Source organism: Syngnathoides biaculeatus, chromosome 16 (assembly GCF_019802595.1).
Source record: "Syngnathoides biaculeatus isolate LvHL_M chromosome 16, ASM1980259v1, whole genome shotgun sequence".
In the NCBI taxonomy this organism is placed as follows: domain Eukaryota; kingdom Metazoa; phylum Chordata; class Actinopteri; order Syngnathiformes; family Syngnathidae; genus Syngnathoides; species Syngnathoides biaculeatus.
Window position 1 is genome coordinate 9,336,031 of NC_084655.1, and position 19,323 is coordinate 9,355,353.

The 19,323-nt window shown below is 40.4% G+C and overlaps 1 protein-coding gene across 1 annotated transcript in view; it reads left to right on the top strand.

Annotated features, from left to right (window-relative positions):
- The window catches only part of smg1 (SMG1 nonsense mediated mRNA decay associated PI3K related kinase), a 59,730-nt gene that overhangs the window by 15,513 nt on the left and 24,894 nt on the right, over positions 1-19,323 (top strand). The window contains exons 15-35 of the mRNA XM_061845738.1: positions 661-822; positions 968-1,086; positions 1,181-1,268; positions 2,707-2,808; positions 6,980-7,120; positions 7,476-7,702; positions 9,496-9,695; positions 10,344-10,505; positions 10,593-10,747; positions 10,976-11,109; positions 12,506-12,817; positions 12,994-13,135; positions 13,280-13,430; positions 13,835-13,955; positions 15,927-16,172; positions 16,380-16,531; positions 16,649-16,784; positions 17,183-17,327; positions 17,476-17,614; positions 17,776-17,994; positions 18,293-18,473. Coding sequence (XP_061701722.1) covers positions 661-822; positions 968-1,086; positions 1,181-1,268; positions 2,707-2,808; positions 6,980-7,120; positions 7,476-7,702; positions 9,496-9,695; positions 10,344-10,505; positions 10,593-10,747; positions 10,976-11,109; positions 12,506-12,817; positions 12,994-13,135; positions 13,280-13,430; positions 13,835-13,955; positions 15,927-16,172; positions 16,380-16,531; positions 16,649-16,784; positions 17,183-17,327; positions 17,476-17,614; positions 17,776-17,994; positions 18,293-18,473 — 3,434 coding nt within the window. The remainder of the gene's footprint in view (positions 1-660; positions 823-967; positions 1,087-1,180; positions 1,269-2,706; positions 2,809-6,979; positions 7,121-7,475; positions 7,703-9,495; positions 9,696-10,343; positions 10,506-10,592; positions 10,748-10,975; positions 11,110-12,505; positions 12,818-12,993; positions 13,136-13,279; positions 13,431-13,834; positions 13,956-15,926; positions 16,173-16,379; positions 16,532-16,648; positions 16,785-17,182; positions 17,328-17,475; positions 17,615-17,775; positions 17,995-18,292; positions 18,474-19,323) is intronic.

The following is a 19,323-nucleotide window of genomic DNA, read 5'->3' on the forward strand; positions in this document are numbered from 1 at the left end:
TACGTTGGAGGACATTTCACCCAAAAACCTACCCTTGGAGTAGAAGCAAACTATCATACACTGCAGGATTTGTTCTTTCAATTTCATCTGCGAAATGTGTCAAATCCTTTCCAATGGGGGATCTACAGAAGCGTTTAGCTATGGATCAAAATAGCTGCATCTGCAAACACATGGAGGTAGACTTTTTAAGTAAATGCAGCATGGTTGCAGCTTTTGTCAGAATTAAGTAAGTAATATGTTACATGCAATTCCAAAACCGCCTACTTAACTCTGTTTATAGTACGGACGGTAACCTATTATGTACATTTTATGTTGGTACGATGTCTTGTGGTTCGAGTGTGTTTTGACCATTTCCTGTGGTTCGGATTTACAGGGGAATCCAAAATGACCCCAAACTTAAGATTTTGAAGTAGAAGTCTAGATGTTGTTCGCTTCAAGCTGCTGCTCCTCGCTTTATTCGGCATGTTGTTGTTTATTCGAGTATGGCTTCTGTCCATACAACACGAATCACCCCCAAAGCACACCTCTCAGTGGGAAGAGGTGAATTGATTCAGAGGATTTGATGAATCAATACTGAATTGTTGAGGAGCAATTGTAATGGATTTTTTTTAAACCAACTCCTAACTGATGCTATATCTTCTTATCTGCTTTCTCAAATAGACACGATCATTTCATTTCATCCAGCTTGTCATCATCTTCCCCATCCCTGTTTGATGGTGCTGTCATTAGCACTGTCACAACAGCTACAAAGAAACATTTCAGCACTTTGCTCAACCTTCTGGGAGGGCTGCTGGTGAAGGAACATCTATACCCTGAAGCCAGGTTTTTTTCTTTCTCATTCTTCAGTCATAGCCCTATTAACACTGCCAAAATAAGTGAAAGAATTTGATGTTACTGTAAGCTTTGTAACATTGGCAAGTGGTTATGATATTCAGTACAAACAAACCTTTGAGAGTTTATGTATCAGGAGGCTGCTGCTGACATGGGCTCAAGAGATCTCACTGCTGATGAAGAAGTCAGACACGTACAGCCCTCTCTTCTCCTTGCCTTCCTTCAAAAAGTTTTGTCGTGGCCTGCTTTCCAATGGTGAGCTTGGGCTGTCTAATATTCTCTTATTAGGTTTACAGATTTTTGACAGTTAAAAAAAGTTACTATTTTTCTCTGCTTTTTCACTCAATAGCCCTGAATGAAGATCAGAGTATCTGCCTTCAGACCTGTAACAGTTTACTTATCCTCTCTTCATCTTTATCTGTGGAACTTCTGCAGAGGTAAATGCATTCTTGCCCACACATAAGACTGCTTCAGGCATCGTGTAGAATTTGACCAGTGACATGGAATACTGTGCTCATTTGAAGCTTCAGCACAGTCTGTTCTGTGACATTTGTTTGCATAATGAATAAATACATTTATCTTATAAGAAATAGAAATGAAGTAATTTGATGAAAAGTAAGCTTTTCATCATCATGAACTTTAATAACTGTACCAGTGATGAAATATGTTCGTTATTGTTCGATGAATGAAATGGGTGTGATAGTTATTCCAGACTCGATTAATTAAATATCTTCCTGGTGAGCCGGCGTGCAATTACGCTATTTACATGTAAAATGCGCTTCTACTTACAAATAAGTCACGTTACGACTTCTGGAACGGATTAGTTTTGTAAGTAGAGGTACCACTGTAGGTGACAACAGCGAATGTCAACATTTATTTATTTAACAGGTGAAGGGAAACAGTCATGTGACAAGAAAATGCTTAATACAAAATTTCTCAGCACTTAAAAATAAAAATCTCCACTTATGAGCTCTGTCGGAAGCTACCATATTTACGCCGTGCACATTTACATTGAGATGACGCATGAGCAGACAGCTTTTCCCGCCTCCATTCTAATGTTGTAAGTTACTTCTGATTGTTTTGGCAAAAGGAATGTTCCCCCCTCATTTGGATTTGGTCTTTTTATTCTGATTGAATTTTTTTATGGAACATTTTTATTTATTTTGGGTTTCTAAACTGATTATAATCTGAATAGAAGGTCTAAAGTAAATGAGGCTAGTTTGGCACCTCTTTATTCTTTATTTCAGAGCTAGGGGACACATATCACACAGTAAAGGAAAAAAAAACCAAGAAGTAATACTTATATAAAAGTAAAAAAAATAAGGGAGGGCCTTATTTTTTTTTTTTTTATGATTTCCAGACATTCTAAAACATTGTTCATCCTGAAAGGAAAAATATATCATCTTTAAAAAGTGATCAAGATAGGCATATATGTAACAGTTTAGCATGGTTTATTTTTGTTAATATTGATAGAAATACTTTGTTACTTCAAGTCATAATAGGTTGAAGTAATTGCTCATCAAAAAGATCTGAAAATTAATCAAAACCTTGTCTTTTGACTGCCAGTTAATTTTCAGGTCCATTTTCAGTTGTATCATAATTACCATTTTGATAATGCATACCCAGACACACAAATGCAAAAAAAAAAAAAAAAAAAAACCCCCCAAAACAGAACCTTTAAATACCTTTACTCTGAGGCAAGGGTCTCACAGTTTTTATTTGGTTTCTGAATTCTTGTTCAATTGTTGTATGACTGTCTGTGAAATGCAATTGTCTAGTTGTGTGACTGCATGACCATAGAGATTCTAAGGATCTGTTGCACCTTGACTCTGAGCTGCCTCTCCTGCTGAATTCAGATCATGTTTTTTGTTTTAGGTGTGTGGATGTGTGCAGAGTCCAGCTAGTTCACTCAGCGGTGAGGGTGAGGCAAGCCTATAGCAAGTTGCTTAGGACAATCCCCTTGGATGTTTCTTTAAGGTAATACTGGTCCCTTTGGTGGTGTGTTTCCGTTTTTAACATCTACATTATAGTCTTTGTTGTTGCAGCAAATCATGAGTTAGATCTTATGCATGCATGTAATGTAATGGCTCATGTTCTAACTTCTATCTTCATTTGAATTTTCAATATATTTGTAGGTTGGCTCAAAAAAACACATTTCTCAATTACTTTTTCAATACTATGTATATTGTCAAGTCTATACTAGACGACTAGTCCTAACATCTCATTTAGTTTGTTTTACTACGATTCTATTCATTAGCGTTGGTGTAACTCATCGTAGCAGAAAGTAAATAGTTTCTTGAATGCTTTTGCAATTACTTATAACAGTCGTGGATATTTTGACCAATTTTGTTTTTCTCTACGCCACAGAAGTAGTCAACGTCAGACGTACATTTGCATGTGCTCGCAGGCAATTGGTTTAATCGCAATCATGCAGAGACTGTGAGTTCATAACAACAATGCTTCTGAAGCTTTAGCACCCTTAAAGGACAGTGCGCAGAAAGACACTGTAGCCTACGAAGGAGCGGACTCATACTCGCGTAAACCTACAGCAGAGCTACCGGAACCGGCTCAATTGGGTGCGGAAACATGGTTGTTGGGATGGGCTAACAACTGAGCTGAAAGTTAAACCCCCTTGAGTGATGTTCCTATCCATCATCCTCTCCAGTTTTACTTACTGGAAAATGAATTGGATCGTCTACAAAAGAAGCTAAAGTCAAAACACGAACAATCCTCCTTTGTTGGAAAAAAACTTATTGTGCATACCTACTTTAAGATAAGGTTGGGGTTGTGCGCGTTTTTACCTATTTTTGTTTTTCTTAAGTGCATTTTATGCACCTGGTCTGCCAATAATCTTCCAAAACATTGCCTGTTAAAACCGCCAATAGTTACTTTTTCTTTTGAATCATTAAAAAATAAAATAAAATTCTGTACTTTCAAACACAGAATCACTTCGAGTTCTACAATCGAGTTGAGTTCATAAAAGCAGCGTTTAAAAAGGTGTGCAAACTTCAAATTTTCTCATTGTATTTAATGAACACAAATGCATTGAGGACACTGCACATTCTATTTCAAAGCAAGAAAATTGGGGAAAAGTCATTCAAGTTATTTTACAGAGTCAAGAAATATGGTAAACAAATACATGTTGACGTCTGCAAAATGCAAAAAGGTAATGTGTAAACTAATAAATGCCTGAATATTTCCTGAGAATAACAAACCAATATTAATTTGCATAACCATGGTTATCACATTTGTGATACATGGAGTCAACCAACTTCTGGCACCGGTCAACCTGGGATTCCAGCCCAGGGATAGTACCATGTTCCACAAGTCCTCTGCATTTCTTGGTTTTGCCTCATGAACGGCATTTTTTTATGCCCATAGATTTTAGATGGGATTATGATTGGTGAATTTTGCTCGCCATGCCATTACTTCAATTCTGTTTGTCTGGAACCAGGATTTTGCTTGCTTGCTGGTGTGTTTTGGGTTGCTGTCTTGTTGAAACACCCATTTCAAGGGCAATTCCTCTTAAGGATACAGCAAGATGACTCTTGCAGCAGTCTGTACTCAAATTGAACCATGATTCCTGGTATGAGATGAATAAGACCAACATCGTACAATGAGAAATATTCCCATGTGCGTTCATCTGAGATGACACGCTGTGGCGACCCCTAACGGGACAAGCCGAAAGGAAAAGAAAAAGAAGATGATGCTTGCACCACCGTGCTTCACTGTGTACTGTGGCTTGAATTCAGTGTGTGGAGGACATCTAACAACACCTTGAATGAGCAATCTTACTCTCATCAGTCTAGAACAGCGGTCGGCAACCTTTGACACCGAAAGAGCCATTTGAACCCGGTTTCCACGGAAAAGAAAACACTGGGAGCCGCACATCTAAAATGAAGAAAAAAAAAAAACTTTTACTACTTTACCGCAGCATGTTTCTCCATTGGCTTTGCCGGGCTTGAAAGTCGCTCAAAATAGACGGCGTTTCAGCGGGTATACCCGCTTCCGCAGTGTGACGTCTATTTTGAGCGACGAAAAAATAATATCAAATAATTTAATTAATATTTTAATATTTCAAGATCACAATCTTCAAATTTAGAACTAAAATAATATAAAAACTAACACAAATAAAACGCACTTCAATTAAATACAAAAAAAATTTTTTAGTAATTTATTTTCCCAAGCCAATGAGAGCCGCATTATAAGGATGAAAGAGCCGCATGAGGCTCCGGAGCCGCGGGTTGCCGACTGCTGGTCTAGAAAATACGACCCCATTTCTTTTTTGGCCAGTCAATATGTTCTTTGTCATCCGTTTGTCACAGTACTCATGGGCAATCCTAGATTATGTTTGATCGTCCTGGAGCTGCTCCTTGGCTGAGTCTTTGCCATTTTGGTTATTCACTGATCCATTCAATCGTTTTTCTTTTTCTTCAATTTTCTGATTTTGGCTCTCATTTTAAAGTGTTTATCATTTTAGCTGAACTTGATAGGTTTTCCTCTCTTTTATTAATTTCCTAATCAAAGAACACTCATCTTCAGAACAGTCTCTTGAAGGAACAATTTTCTGTTTTTCTAGAACAAATAGACAGTATGTGCAAAGTCTCTTACCTTGATCCTTTAATAAGTGCCATATTTAACCTTTTTTTCCACACAATTAATCTTTTTCTTTCTCTTTCGGCTTGTCCCGTTAGGAGTCGCCACAGCGTGTCATCTTTTTCCCTTTAAGCCTATCTCGTGCATGTTCCTCTCTAACATCCTCTGTCCTCATGTCCTCCCTCACAACATCCATCAACCTTTTCTTTGGTCTTCCTGTCGCTCTTTTGCCTGATAGCTCCATCCTCAGCACCCTTCTACCAATATACTCACTCTCTCACCTTGTCTCCGAAACATCCAACTTTGGCTGTCCCTCTAATGAGCTCATTTCTAATCCTATCCAACCTGTTCACACCAAGCAAGAACCTCAGTATCTTCATTTCTGCTACCTCAAGTTCTGCTTCCTGTTTTTTCTTCAGGGCCACCGTCTCTAATCCGTACAACATGGCCGGCTTCACCACTTTTTTTATAGATTTTGCCCTTTATCAAGGGGGATTCTCTTCTGTCACATTTCTTCACTTCCTTACCACACTCTCCATTGCTCTGTATTGTTGACCCCAAGTATTTGAAGTAATCCACCTTCGCTATCTCATCTCCTTGGAGCTTCACTCTCCCTCCTCTGCTCCTCTCATTCACGCACATATATTCTGTTTTACTACGGCTAACCTTCATTCCTCTCCTTTCCAGTGCATACCTCCATCTTTCTAATTGTTCCTCCACCTGTTCCCTGCTTTCACTGCATATCACAATATCATCTGCGAACATCATGGTCCAAGGGGAATCCAGTCTAACCTCGTCTGTCATCCTATCCATTACTTCCGCAAACAGGAAGGGGGTCACTACAGAACCCTGATACAGTCCCACCTCTACCTTAAATTCTTCTGATACACCAACGGCACATCTCACCGCTGTTCTGCTACCCTCATACATGTCCTGTACCTATAACATATTTCTCTGCCACACCACACTTGGGCATGCATTACCATAATTCCTCTCTTGGTATTCTGTCATAAGCTTTCTCTAGGTCTACAAAGATACAATGTTGCTCCTTCTGACCTCTGTACTTTTCCACAATCATCCTCAAGGCAAATAGTGCATCAGTGGTACTCTTTCTAGGCATGAAACCATACTGCTGCTCGCAGATACTTACTTCTGTCCTGAGTCTAGCCTCCACTACTCTTTCCGATTACTTCATTGTGTGGCTCATCTTTATTCCTCTGTAGTTTCCACAGTTCTGAACATCGCCTTTGTTCTTGTTCTACACAATCATTGACCTCATTAATTGAACTTGGCACTGCTATTTTTTTTAACACACCCCTTTCAGTAAATCATGCAATTTCACTGAATCAGAAGTACTCGTCTTGCCTGTTGGGTCTATGAATTTTCTATACCTTTACTAAATTTAGAAATGTACATGCAGTGTAGAAGTTGAAATTCTAATAAGTGATTAATCTTGCTACTGATGTGGGACTGCTATTATTTTGAACACATCTGTGTATGTTTGCTTCACTTTATTTATTTATATTTATTTATTTATTTATTTTTGTATCAGTAACAACAGTCGCCCAGAGATGACTCAAATCTCAATGGCCATCCGCCACCACATGAACCGAGCACCAAGCAGCACCTTGCACCCCCAGGACTTTAGTGACCTCATCAGCTTCATCTTATATGGAACCCTGCACCGTGGAGGGTATGCCCTAAAAGGATTCATAAATTCCCAATTTTAGCTTAAATGCATAATAAAGTATCTCTATCTTTAATATAATGAAATCTAGACATTTTATGCAGTTGCAGAAACAAAGTAAAAACCACTATTCTTCTCAAGTTTAACACTTCAGTTCAGTGAAATATATTGGTAGATACTCATATCCGCAGTGATATCCTCATAGAAAACAAAATTAAGATCCCTATTTTTCGTTAATGATGAGGAAAAAAAAGTTTTGTTAAATGTTTTAGTTGGGAACCCAAAACCACTTATGTGCTATGGTGAACTCTGTCTCTGTCAATATACTGAGGTTTTCTAAACTTGCCATTCTTGTCCACAGCAAGGATCCGTGGTTGGAGAGACTTTATTGCAGCTGCCAGCGCCTCGAAAAACGTGATGGCCGGGGTGGCGCTGATAGCACGCGTCCTGGTGTTGTGCCCAAGGCTCTGTTAAAAACTGAAGTGGTGCTGTGGCAGTGGGCAGTGTGGGAAGCTGCACAGTTCACTGTCCTGTCCAAACTACGAACTCCACTGGGCCGAGCTCAAGACACGTTCCAGACTATTGAAGGTGATAACGAAACTCGTGCTTGTATTGCAAGTTGATTGTGGCCCTATATCTGAATGTTTTTAGTAGTAAAGAGTAGACATTGCCGGGATGACAGCCAGCATCTTCAATGGTTGGTCGACATATAATGTTCAATTGTGACCTTCCAATTACCAATAACGGATATTGTGGGATCCTTGGTTTAGGTTAAATCACTTGGCTAGTATCATAACAACATTGAGGACCTGTCCACCCCACAACTGTAATGTGATGAAAGTCAAGTCAAAGTCGATGAATGAATGACATATGGAATGTTTTGCCGTACAGCAGCCCCCAACCTTTTGTATGGCCTGTACCATTTTCCCACCCTCCGGGCGAATGTCATCCAACCCTGCAGCCTTGCCACCGAGGAGCTTTTTAACTGCCTCTGTGACCTCAAGCCCAGAGATAGGAGAGCCCGTCCGTCTCAGAGAACCCAGACTCTGCTTCCTCATTGAAAGGCATGTCAGTGGAAATAAACACACTCACAATGTCTTGTTTTGAGGTCAGCAGTGCCTCATCATCACTCTACATGGTGTTGGTGGTGCACTACTTCCCCCTCCTGATATGCCAGATTGTGGAATATCAGCTGCCTCAAATGTCCCACAGGCCAAAAATGCCCGATAGGACTCCTCCTTCAGGTTGACAATGTCTCTCACCATTGGTGTCCACCAACGGGTTCGCGGATTGCCGCTATGACAGGCACCGACCACCTTATGGCTGCAGCTCCAGTCTGTTGCCTCAGCAATGGGGGTGTGGAATATGGGCCACTTGGACTCAATATCCTCTGCATCCTCTGGAACATGACCAAATTTCTTTTGGAGGTACAAGTGAAACTCTTTCCGCTAGATGTTCCCAGCAGACCATCACAATATTTTTGGGCCTGCCACGTCGAACCAGCATCTTTCCCACCACCTGAGACAACTCACCACTAGGTGGCAATCAGTTGAGAGCTCTGCCCCTCTTCATCTGAGTGTTAGACATGCGGTTGCAAGTCCACTGGTCGATTGCAGGTGTGATGCTGAGCTGGAAAAGCTTTGAGGAGATGAGTTCAGGGATGATGGTATCGAACGCAGAGTTGAAGTCCACACATTGGATCCTCGAATAGGTGCCCACGCTGTCCAGTTGTTCAAAGATGAAGTGCAGTTCCGTGTTCACTGCATCATCTGCTGACCTGTTTGCTTGTTAGTCAAACTTCAGTGGGTCGAAGCAGGGAACTTATGATGCTCTTGAGGTGGTCTAACACAAGGCATTCAAAGGATTTCATGATCACAGATGTCAAGGTGATAGGCCTATAGTCATTGAGACCCGAGACTGCAGGTTTCTTGTGAACCGGGATGATGATGGTGTATGTGAAGCAGGACTTTATTTCACACAGTTCAAAAGATCTGCTGAAGAAATTTGTGAAGACTGGAGTAGGTTGGTCCATGCAAATTTTGAGGCAGGATGGGTACACAAGGTCCGCGCCCGCAGCGTTGTTCGTCTTTAGTTGTTTGAAGGTGCATCTCACATCCTGTTCGTGGATGGTCAATGCAGGTGTTGTCGGTTGTGTGGCAAGGTGGGCGTGGGGTGTGAAAGTGTCCTTTTTAAAAGTTTGTTAAATTTCTTGGGACCAACAACTCAGAGATGCTGATGATTTTGATCATTTCCATTTATTTCTAAAGATATTATTCAGGGTATGCAAAAAAAATACAGGGTGCTAATCATAGTAAGCATATTTTTTTCTTCATACTAGCTTGTCAAGCCTTACCTTTTTCTTAACCTGATATCTATTTCAGGTATGATCCGCAACCTGGCAGCTCATAGCCTAAACCCAGAGCAGGATGTTGGACCATGGGCTGGTGCTGGAAGTGACGGAGATGGTCACCATTCCAATCAGCTCCGGATCACTCTACTGCTTCAGTATCTTGAGAACCTGGAGAAGCTTATGTATAATGCATATGAAGGCTGTGCTAATGCGCTCACTGCCCCACCAAAGGTAGGCTTTTTATAATCTCCCACTTGCATGGCCGACAATGCGCATATTGCGTCACGTGATCGACGTACTGGTTCCGTCCGGCCCCTTTGCATCACTTGTACACATGGCAGAAACTCTTGCCCGTAGAATCCTGTGAAAAAGAATGTTTTGTTTAGTTAAGTTGCATTGTTATGAAGTTTTCAGTGTTCACCTTGGTTTCACGTACCACCTACACTGCCTTCTTGATCGATTCTGCAACGACGTGTCATTTGGTCACCTAGATCCATTTGTTGCAGGAGATGCTGTTTCACGGTTGCCATTGTTACTGCCTTCTTCTGCCAAAAAAATAAAAATGGGTATCAAAAATGGCCAAAAATTACAGAGGCAACGCCACGCTGTGGTGTACTAGCCAATACCAGCCGTTGCAACACCCCTGACTAACTGCAACACATTTTCAACACAGTGTCTGTGGGTTGCTCTCTCGTAAAAAGACAAACTCCGTGTGGACAAGCCACAGTGATGACAGCACAATCAGTGTGCACGTGAGCCTTAAGTCTCACTGCACTATTTAAAATAATTATCTGGTCAATGTGTTGGGCATGGACAATATTTACACATTATTTACATCTACCTTTGTTTGGATAATACAAGTTTTTGCTTTTTACTCAGGGTATCAGGACATTCTTCTACACTAACCGTCAGACGTGCCAAGACTGGCTGACAAGGATCCGCCTTTCACTGATGAGGGTTGGTCTCCTGTCTGGCCAGCCAGCAGTGACCATACGTCATGGCTTTGATCTCCTTGCTGAGATTAAAAATAGCAACACCCAGGTTAGGATGAGGACATTCTCAGTAAATATTGCAGGTAAACAACCTCGATGCAAATTCTAATAATGATTTATCTTTTCTTCGCTTCAGGGTCCAGAATTAGAGGTTCCTCTAACATTATTGGCAGAAGCTCTTTGCGAGCTACGTTGTCCTGATGCTATCCAAGGACTTGCTGTCTGGAGCCTCTCTAACACTGGCAAGAGTCTCAGCTGGTTGTCCTCAGTTGCTTTACAAGCAGAAGGACGGTAGGCAAGCTAAAAACACTTTTAAAATTAGGTCAGCTTTCTTTTGCTGTAAAACATAATGTAATCTGTTATGGTTTATCTGGGATAAAATTAAAATACTCCATTTATTTGAGAAGTTCTCATTTATTTTGTTAGCGAAACAAGCCAATCATTTTTGTTGAATTAAAAAAATATATTTATATTTGGGCATTGTGACATGTTTTCTTGCATTTGTTTGTATTTGTTTAGGTTTGAGAAAGCAGCTCTGGACTACCAAGATCAGCTGTCTGCAGTTTCCGGGATGGACTGCAGCATCAAAAGCTCTGACTGTTACCTGTTGAAACTCTCCAGTAATGCTATCAGCCCCAAACATGCAACCAATGGTAACTGCTAAATTTACATTTTAACAAAGTTATACATGTTTCCTACTAGAGCTGCGCAACTAATTGAGTTTTATCCGTGGTGGTGGTTTTGGCTGCTAGAATTAAATAAGGCTTTTTTGTTGTTGTAACCTTTACAATGTAGGCACTGCTATATATGAAGAGTAGCAGTTTCCACCATCCAGTAAGCCAACCACCAGTGGGTGAATGTATCGTCTAGGCCAGGGATGCTCAATGCGTCGATCAGAAACCCAGTTTTGGTTGATCGCGTGACAAAAAAAAAAAAGACCTCGGCCTATCATCCATCCTTGATTCAGGTCTACCGAATACGTCAATCGCATCAACTGACTGACAGTCTGTTTGACCAATCCTGGCATTTTCCAACTTGTCACTGGGGATTTGGACATAACTGCGTTTTCTAGCAACCTGATGAGTTGGCCTCCAATGTATCTTCTGATTTTTTTTCATGGCCATCACAGTGACGATACGCTTGCTTATGTGTTCTTTGGAGTATCATAATTGTGCCACCGTCAGCTCTATCTGAAAAATTCCAAGTGTCTGAATGCCATGCTGTTGGGCTTCGTATTAAATGTGGTGTCATTAAACAATTACACCCATAAGCCTGCAAAAAGCCCATTTGTTTCTGGGGAAGACAGACGGGGCGCTGAAAAGAGATTTTTTTAAAGGAATAAGAAAACAACAACAGCTCCTGTGTTATAAGACCTCCTTTGAGGTTTAAAGACTCTTTGGAGACGGACCGGAGCAGCAGGAGTGTGTTTTCTTATTTTCTTTTTAATGAAATTGACACCTTTAGACTCGGTTCATGGTAGTCACTCTATGGAGGTCTAAATTGTTGTATTTTGCCCTTCTTAATAAACCATACTTTCTCAACAGGAAACAGGTTTGAACAGCTGGCAGGGCACTCGCAGTCTTTCACTACAAAGCCATACTGTTGTAACGTGCAGAACGCGGTTTCGCATAGTCGTGTCTAAAGGAAGACGTCCGTGAAAAAGTTGTTGCTTGGATGGCATCATATTTTGCTTTAAAACTCTGGGGGTATCTTGCAGCATTCATTAATGGTGCTTTCACAGATGCGCAAGTTACCAATCCCTTCGGCTTTTAAACGTTACCATAACAATCCATATGGTCCATTCCCCAAAACAGTATGAAATGTGGTCTCGTCTGACCACAGCAGTTTTCCACTTTGCGTTCGTCCATCTTAGATGAGCTTTGCCCAGACAAGCTGGTAGCCTTTTTCTCATGGCTTTTACTTAGGATTGTTTGAGTTTTAACTTATGTTTGCAGATGTAGTGACGAACTGCCAGCATTTACAGTATCTAACTAAATAATTATGTCTTTTCTACATAGAGTAATGTTTTTTTCCGTTTTCTTTAAAAAGGTGAAAGCAGGAAAACTGTGTTGCTGAAGTCAAATGAGTGCTCTCCTGAGGTGGTCAACCTCCTGGCCAACAAAGCATGCCAGTGCTATGTGGCACTTTGTGATTGGCCCTCAGTCAAGGAATGGCAGTCCACTGTTCATGCCCTGAAACAGAACTCTACCAGTCTAGTCAGCATCAATTTAAGGGCTGATTTCAACTACATTCAGGCCCTAACCCACTTTGAGGATGGAGATTTCACTGAATGTGGCGCTCAGCTGGAACTTCTGCCTGGAGAAGACTTCTGCTCAATTTCCAGTAACAAGGACAAGATGGGTAAGTGTTGGCTTATCCCTAGATTTAACTTTTAACTTAGGGAACAACAAGCAGTAATTTCAAAAAGGGTGACTGTGAGTTAGTTAATACTGAACAATACAACTATAATAAGGGACTGCACATAAGAGCTTTGCAAGTATTCCGTACTAGATGGGTTTTGTGTCTGTCTGTTTTAGATCTGAAGAGACTTCTGCCCTCATTGAGTCCTGATCCATTAGAACTTCAGAGAGCCATTGAGGTACAGCTCCTACGAACTGCTGTTAATGCCTTAGCTAAAGCTAGTCAACCAGTGGATCAAAGGGGCACAGCCAATCAAGAGTGAGTATTTACAAATAGGCATTGACATTCATTTAGGTTCTGAATGTGTCAAACTTGCCTTTAGTCAAATGACAACAACATTATTTGGTTTTACTCCAGTTATAATCTGTAGTCTTTTTTTTAACGAGTTTTGTATTTTTGTAGTACATCTGTGCGATGCCTGAAACAAACTGGACGGATTTGTCTGGGTCCTCTTCGCCTGTCAACCCTGACCCTCTCTGATGCCTTGCCCACACTTTCCACTTTGCAGCTCCATTGTATTGCCACTCTAGAGAACACTCTTTCAGGACAAGAGGCACGTACACAGCCTGTTGCATCTTAATGTTTTTTCCTAACAATGTCTTAAATGGTTAACCTGTTGGGGAAAAAATGTGATGTGTTCATTTGGGTATTATGACACTGCTGATAAGTTGTTTCAATTTTCACAAATGAAAATGGGGAAAAAAAACATTTCATGAGTCATTGTTGTTTGTAATTCTAAACAAACATTCTGTTTTGGAAAATATAATGGTACCATCAGGATGGTACCAATTGTACTGGTTTGAAAGGATGAATTGTCAACATATTATTTCAGATCCAGTACTCTTTAAACATGACTGGCTTCAGTTTGTCTGATACAAAATGACCAATGTAAACATCAATCCTCCGGCATGAATATACTGTTGAAGTATTATTAATTTTTGTTTGTATTCACTGTAGGACTCTGTGGTTCCTTTGAACAGCGAGGCTCTGAGCTCATGTAAACAACAGGATGTACAGCCTTTCCTTCAAGCCCTCAGATACACCATGTTCCAGAGACAACTCTTCAACAAAGTGAGAGGTAATAGCATTTCTGGGGAAAAAAAATCTTCCTCCAGTGTATATCTCTTTATTGCTCTCACTATATATACATTTTACACTCGTTAATATTGCAGCCATTTGCTAAAATTATGTATTTTTTTTTTCCTTAGTGTGCACACAGCACCTCCGTATTGATTTTATTTATTTATTTTTTTATGCCACTCGCTGCCATAAAGCCCCGACTGGTGAAGGGCATTCAGTGATGGTTGACTTTATAGAACTTTCTCCCACCACCCGACTGAATCTCTGGAGCTCAGCCACAGTGATCTTTGGGTTCTTTAACTCTCTCATCAACGCTATTTTCCCCCAGTTTCTCAGTTTGGCCAGCTACTTAGCTCTAGGAAGAGTTCTGGTTGTCCCAAACGCCTTCCATTTAAGGCTTATGGAGGACATTGCAGCAGAATTTTTTTTTGTCAACTTGGCCAGATCTGTCCCTAGGCACAATTCTCTCTCCCTAGCTCTTCAGGCAATTCCTTTGTCCTCATGATTGTCATTGGTCTGACATACACTGTGAGCTGTAAGCTCTTTTATAGACAGGTATGTGGCTTTCCTAATCCACTCCAGTCAGTATAATCAATTACAGCTAACATACTGACACACTGACATAAGTTACGATCCAATCAACATTACATGACAGAAATAATGGGTGTTAACTGTCTGTAATTAAGTTACTTTATTGCAATTAAATTAACAAATACCGTTAATAACATGCTCACTCTAACCTTGTCAGTGTCCCAGCTGTGAGTTTGCGTCCGTTTGGCTTTTTCCTTTTCTCTGGCTGTTTCTTGAATATGGAATGCTTCTCTTTGTGAACATTCTTCACGTGCTTGATCAAATTTGTTGTTAGAGCATGACATTCCCCACAATATACTTCAGTTGTGAACTAACAGCAAATGACACATTGCTTGTCTGAGACACCATATAGAAGTTCGGCAGAGATGTTTTTTACAAGATTGAAAAAAATATTTATTTAAAAAAAAATGTAGATAGCTTACTTTGCCACAAGGCAAAAAAAAAACCTTTATTGATTCATACGCGATGCAGAGTGAAGTTTTGCGCAGCCAATAGATGATGTCATTCATCAGATCAACCATTTATTACATGAAAGCCCATCAGCCAATGCCAGTCAGATTGGCGTAAAACCAAAAATTAAGTACAGTGATACCTCTACTTCTGGACGTCTCTAGTAACGAAAAATTCAGGTTACGAAACGGCTCCTCGGAAAAATATTGTTTCTAGTTACAAAGGAAAATTTTGGATACGAAAGGGAAAAAATAAGTGCTGGATTCGCAGCCCCCAAATTCAACCAAACGTGAACATCCTGTATCTTGGTTTGTGTGGTGCGATAGAGTTGCTCTCCCATTGGCTATCACCGTAGCATCTTTCTGGTATCCCATTGGCTAGGAAGAACATCACTTTTTAGTTATGATGCCTTTTGTTTCCCTTGGAGGCTCATGTGTCACAGAATCACACACTGTTGCAGGCTACCGCATTTTGGAAAAGTAGAACTTTTTTGTTTTTCATTTGTTTTTGGAAGTTTATTCATTTCTTCACCATCGGCACCAAGAAGCTTTAGTGGAATTGTGTGCGTGCGTACATTTGTACGTTTTGTCTCGGCTGTCAAACATTTCCCCCACAATGCCTTTTGCTTGTCACTCACACTTCTCTTTGCATAGTCCCCCAATGCCTAAGGTAAATGAACATAATTTTTATTATTCTTTACATTATGTACTTTGCTTATTTTGGGCTGTGTCGTAGGCCTTTAAACATTTTAGGCTATTTAAATGTAAAATGTGCTTCTACTTACGAAAAATTGATGTTATGAAACTACTTCCGGAATGGATTAAATTCGTAAGAAGAAATACAAAAGAAATACATCAGACATCGACCCAGTCAATTCAAATTAAAAACATATTCCCGAATCAATTTTTTTTTTTTTCTTCTCTTCCAGGTTTCTCTCCTACCATAGACTCCCACCTCATGGAACTTTGTTTGACCACTGTAAAGTTTGCTCGAAAAAAAGGCAATATTGCCCTGGCATCCCGCTTGCTCAACCAGTGTTGCGATGGAACCCAAGACGAGAAGCAGGGCGACGAACTAATAAAGGCCTTCCGGCGCCTCAATGTGGAAGGCACACTGGGAGAGAAGTGGGGACCAGAGCTGCAGATAGAAAAAGCCAAAGTAGTGAGAACTTCAGGTGAATTCAGTAGTCACTGATAATTCAGTATGAGCTCAATAAAAAGTGCGACCATTATTATATAAATTTAAGGCTTGCATGATAATTCAGGTCATAATGAATTGTCTGTAAAGCTAAGTTAGAACTGTCCAGATCATATGCAAGCAGCAACAAATATTTTTGTTTGATCAGCCATGTCACCATAAATATTGGAACTCAACTCCACAGGCCAGTCCATTACAGCAATGGAAATGCTGAGTGGGGCTGCTTTGTCATATTGCTATGTAGGCAAGAATGAAGGTGCTGCCTGTCGCTCACTCCTCACGCTCTGCAAATGGCTGTTAGCCGACTGGAAGGACATGATACCCCATCTTAAACAGGTACACCTTTTGAAATTGGTATTCATTTGGCGGTATGATTTGATTGTGTGAAAATTGTGATGTGCAGGTATTACTTTTTTAGGTTCTTTAAGTATGCACTGTGTTGTTATCCTCTAGGTTGCAAAGATGTCAGGGGCAATAAACTCATCCAATGCAGTGAATAACATGTCACCTTTGTGTCAGAACATTTCTGCTCTGCTCGAGCTTCCTCTCGTGGAACTGAGCATTCCCCACATCACCACTGAGACTTCAGGTAATTTTGTGTGCACCTATGCGCATACAATTTCTTATATAGTGCCACTTAGAGATGTTGTCGTTTAAAAAAAAAAAAAATTGTGAAGTAACGTTTTAGACATTTTAAACATCTTGTGGTCAAGTGCTCTCTTCATAATACTGCTTAAAGTCTGGTTGCCTCGAACATAAAATGCATGTTTTCAGAACATGGGTGGCAAGAATCTATACATACACTCCTTGCGCATAAACCCTATGTAAAAACGTATAGAGCTCTGGTTTGCATTTTGAAGAAATGTGATGAGCAGTCAGTCTAGTTTCAAAGGGTTATGATGTTTTAAAGGGTGTGACTATCGTATGACTGCTAAGCTTAACATGATGCCTAATAATAAATAATAAATGTTTGTGATTTCTGTGCAGTGAGTGTTGGCGTTGGGGAGCCAGACTTTGTGCTTGGTCAACTCTACCAGCTCTCCACTAGCTTGGCCCCAGAGGTAGCAAAATCCTGGGCAGCATTGGCAAGCTGGGCATACCGCTGGGGTAGAAAGGTTGTCGATAATGCCAGGTTAGTGGACTCCAAGCAGTTACAGGATATGACTGAACGTCAACATTGCTGACAATGATTTTGTTTATTTTTTTTTTTTACTTATTTATTACTGCATTATAATTAGACTTATAGACCTACATCACACTATATGTTTATTTCCCAATAGCCAAGGTGAGGGATTGCCTCTTCTTTCTGGAGAAAAGAAGGATATTGAAGAACTTCTCCCTGCAACTATAAGTGAAGAAGACAAACAAACTATTTTTAGCATCCTTGGTCAAGCCATGTGTCGACCAACTGGCATACAGGTAGAGTCTGACATCGATTAACATGCCTGTACTTGCTAAATTGATCTTACGTTTACTACAAAGAAAGCACATGCTTTATATTGGATTATTTGGTACATCATCCACAATATCTGTTGAAATGTTTGTTATATTGTTCTAATTGTATGCATGTTTTTCTTTAGGATGAGGATATGGCACTCCAGCAGGAAGATGATGAGGATGACATGGTGGATGTTATATGGCGACAGTTAACAGCTTCCTGTCCCTGGTTAGCAAAGGTTGGGCAACCTGTTGCAGATGGGCTGATTCGGGTTTGGAGACGTGTGGTTGACCGAATATTTGGCCTATACCGGCTCTCTTGCCAAGCGTATTTCACGTTCTTGAAACTCAATGCAGGCCAGGTAAGATTTGGGGTCGTCTTTGACATCCTGGCAAGGGTATCTGCACTGGGGGGCATCCTAGTTTTCTAGATGTAGTAAATGTGAAAAATTTCTACCATTTTTCTACCAAGAAAACATAACAAAAGAACATAACGTTCTTCACAACTGTTTTGTTGATGCTGTAATACATCAGTAAACATATACACAATGTATGTATTTTATGTATTAGGTAGAATAAAAATGAACAACAACTGACAAGCCATCATTGCCACTTGACTCCATGTGTGCGCAGCCTTTCGTCAAGGTTCTGTTGTTTCAGGTCCCCATCGATGAGGACGACCCAAAACTCCTACTGTCCTGTCCTAACAGCAAACAGAGTAATGATGACGTCATAGTCATGGCAACCCTTCGTCTCCTCCGTCTTTTGGTCAAGCATGCTGGGGAACTAAGGGAGGGGCTTGAACTAGGTTTGGCCTCCACTCCGACAGCACCTTGGAGGGGTATGCCAAACTTTAACAATTTATTTGCGTTTAGTTTGTATTAGGCTTTACATGATTAGGATTTTTGGGGCCGATCACTAATTCCCGATCAGCGAGTTTAGAAAATAACCAATCACCGATTCCATTACAAGATGGAGAATTAATATTTAAATTACCTGTTTATTTGTTTTCTATACTTTTGTACTTAATTGCTGAGAAATATATATATATATATATTATATTTACATTATTGTATCTGTTCATCTGTTTATGCCAGTGAGGCATAGTGACATACAGACCAAATGGTCTTCTCTTAGATGGCAGTAAGTACATACAGCAATTAATGTATCTACATTTTGTGACATTTTTCACTGTTGAAGTGCCATGAGCCATGTACCTTGGCTCCAAAAAGGTTGGAATTCGCTGCTCTGCTCAGATTGTGTTCAACGGAGGAGCTCCATTTTTACACACAATCGCTCGTGCTAGCACTGGCTTTCTAGATTAGGTAAAGTTTTCTTTTTCTGTCATATCTTATGAAAAGTATGCGAACATACCTCAAAGAAGCCTTGCACATAAGTCCTCTCTTGTCCTGAGCATTGGTGACCACAAACACTTTTTCCCCCATATTCTTTTTCATAAGAGTTGGCATGATCCGCTCGTGTTGTCATCCCACCGGTAATGACTGTATACAGTGGCATTTGAGTTGACCAGATAAAAGTCCACTGATCGTAAAAAACAGGATGTAGTGGTATAAGAATACAAGATTTTATTGCAGTAGTCTTACATAGTGCAATTGTGAGAGCAAATTTGTCTTAGTCTGGTCCACACATTGTCATTTCCCTCAGCCATCCGTCTTCTCTGTCCCATCCCA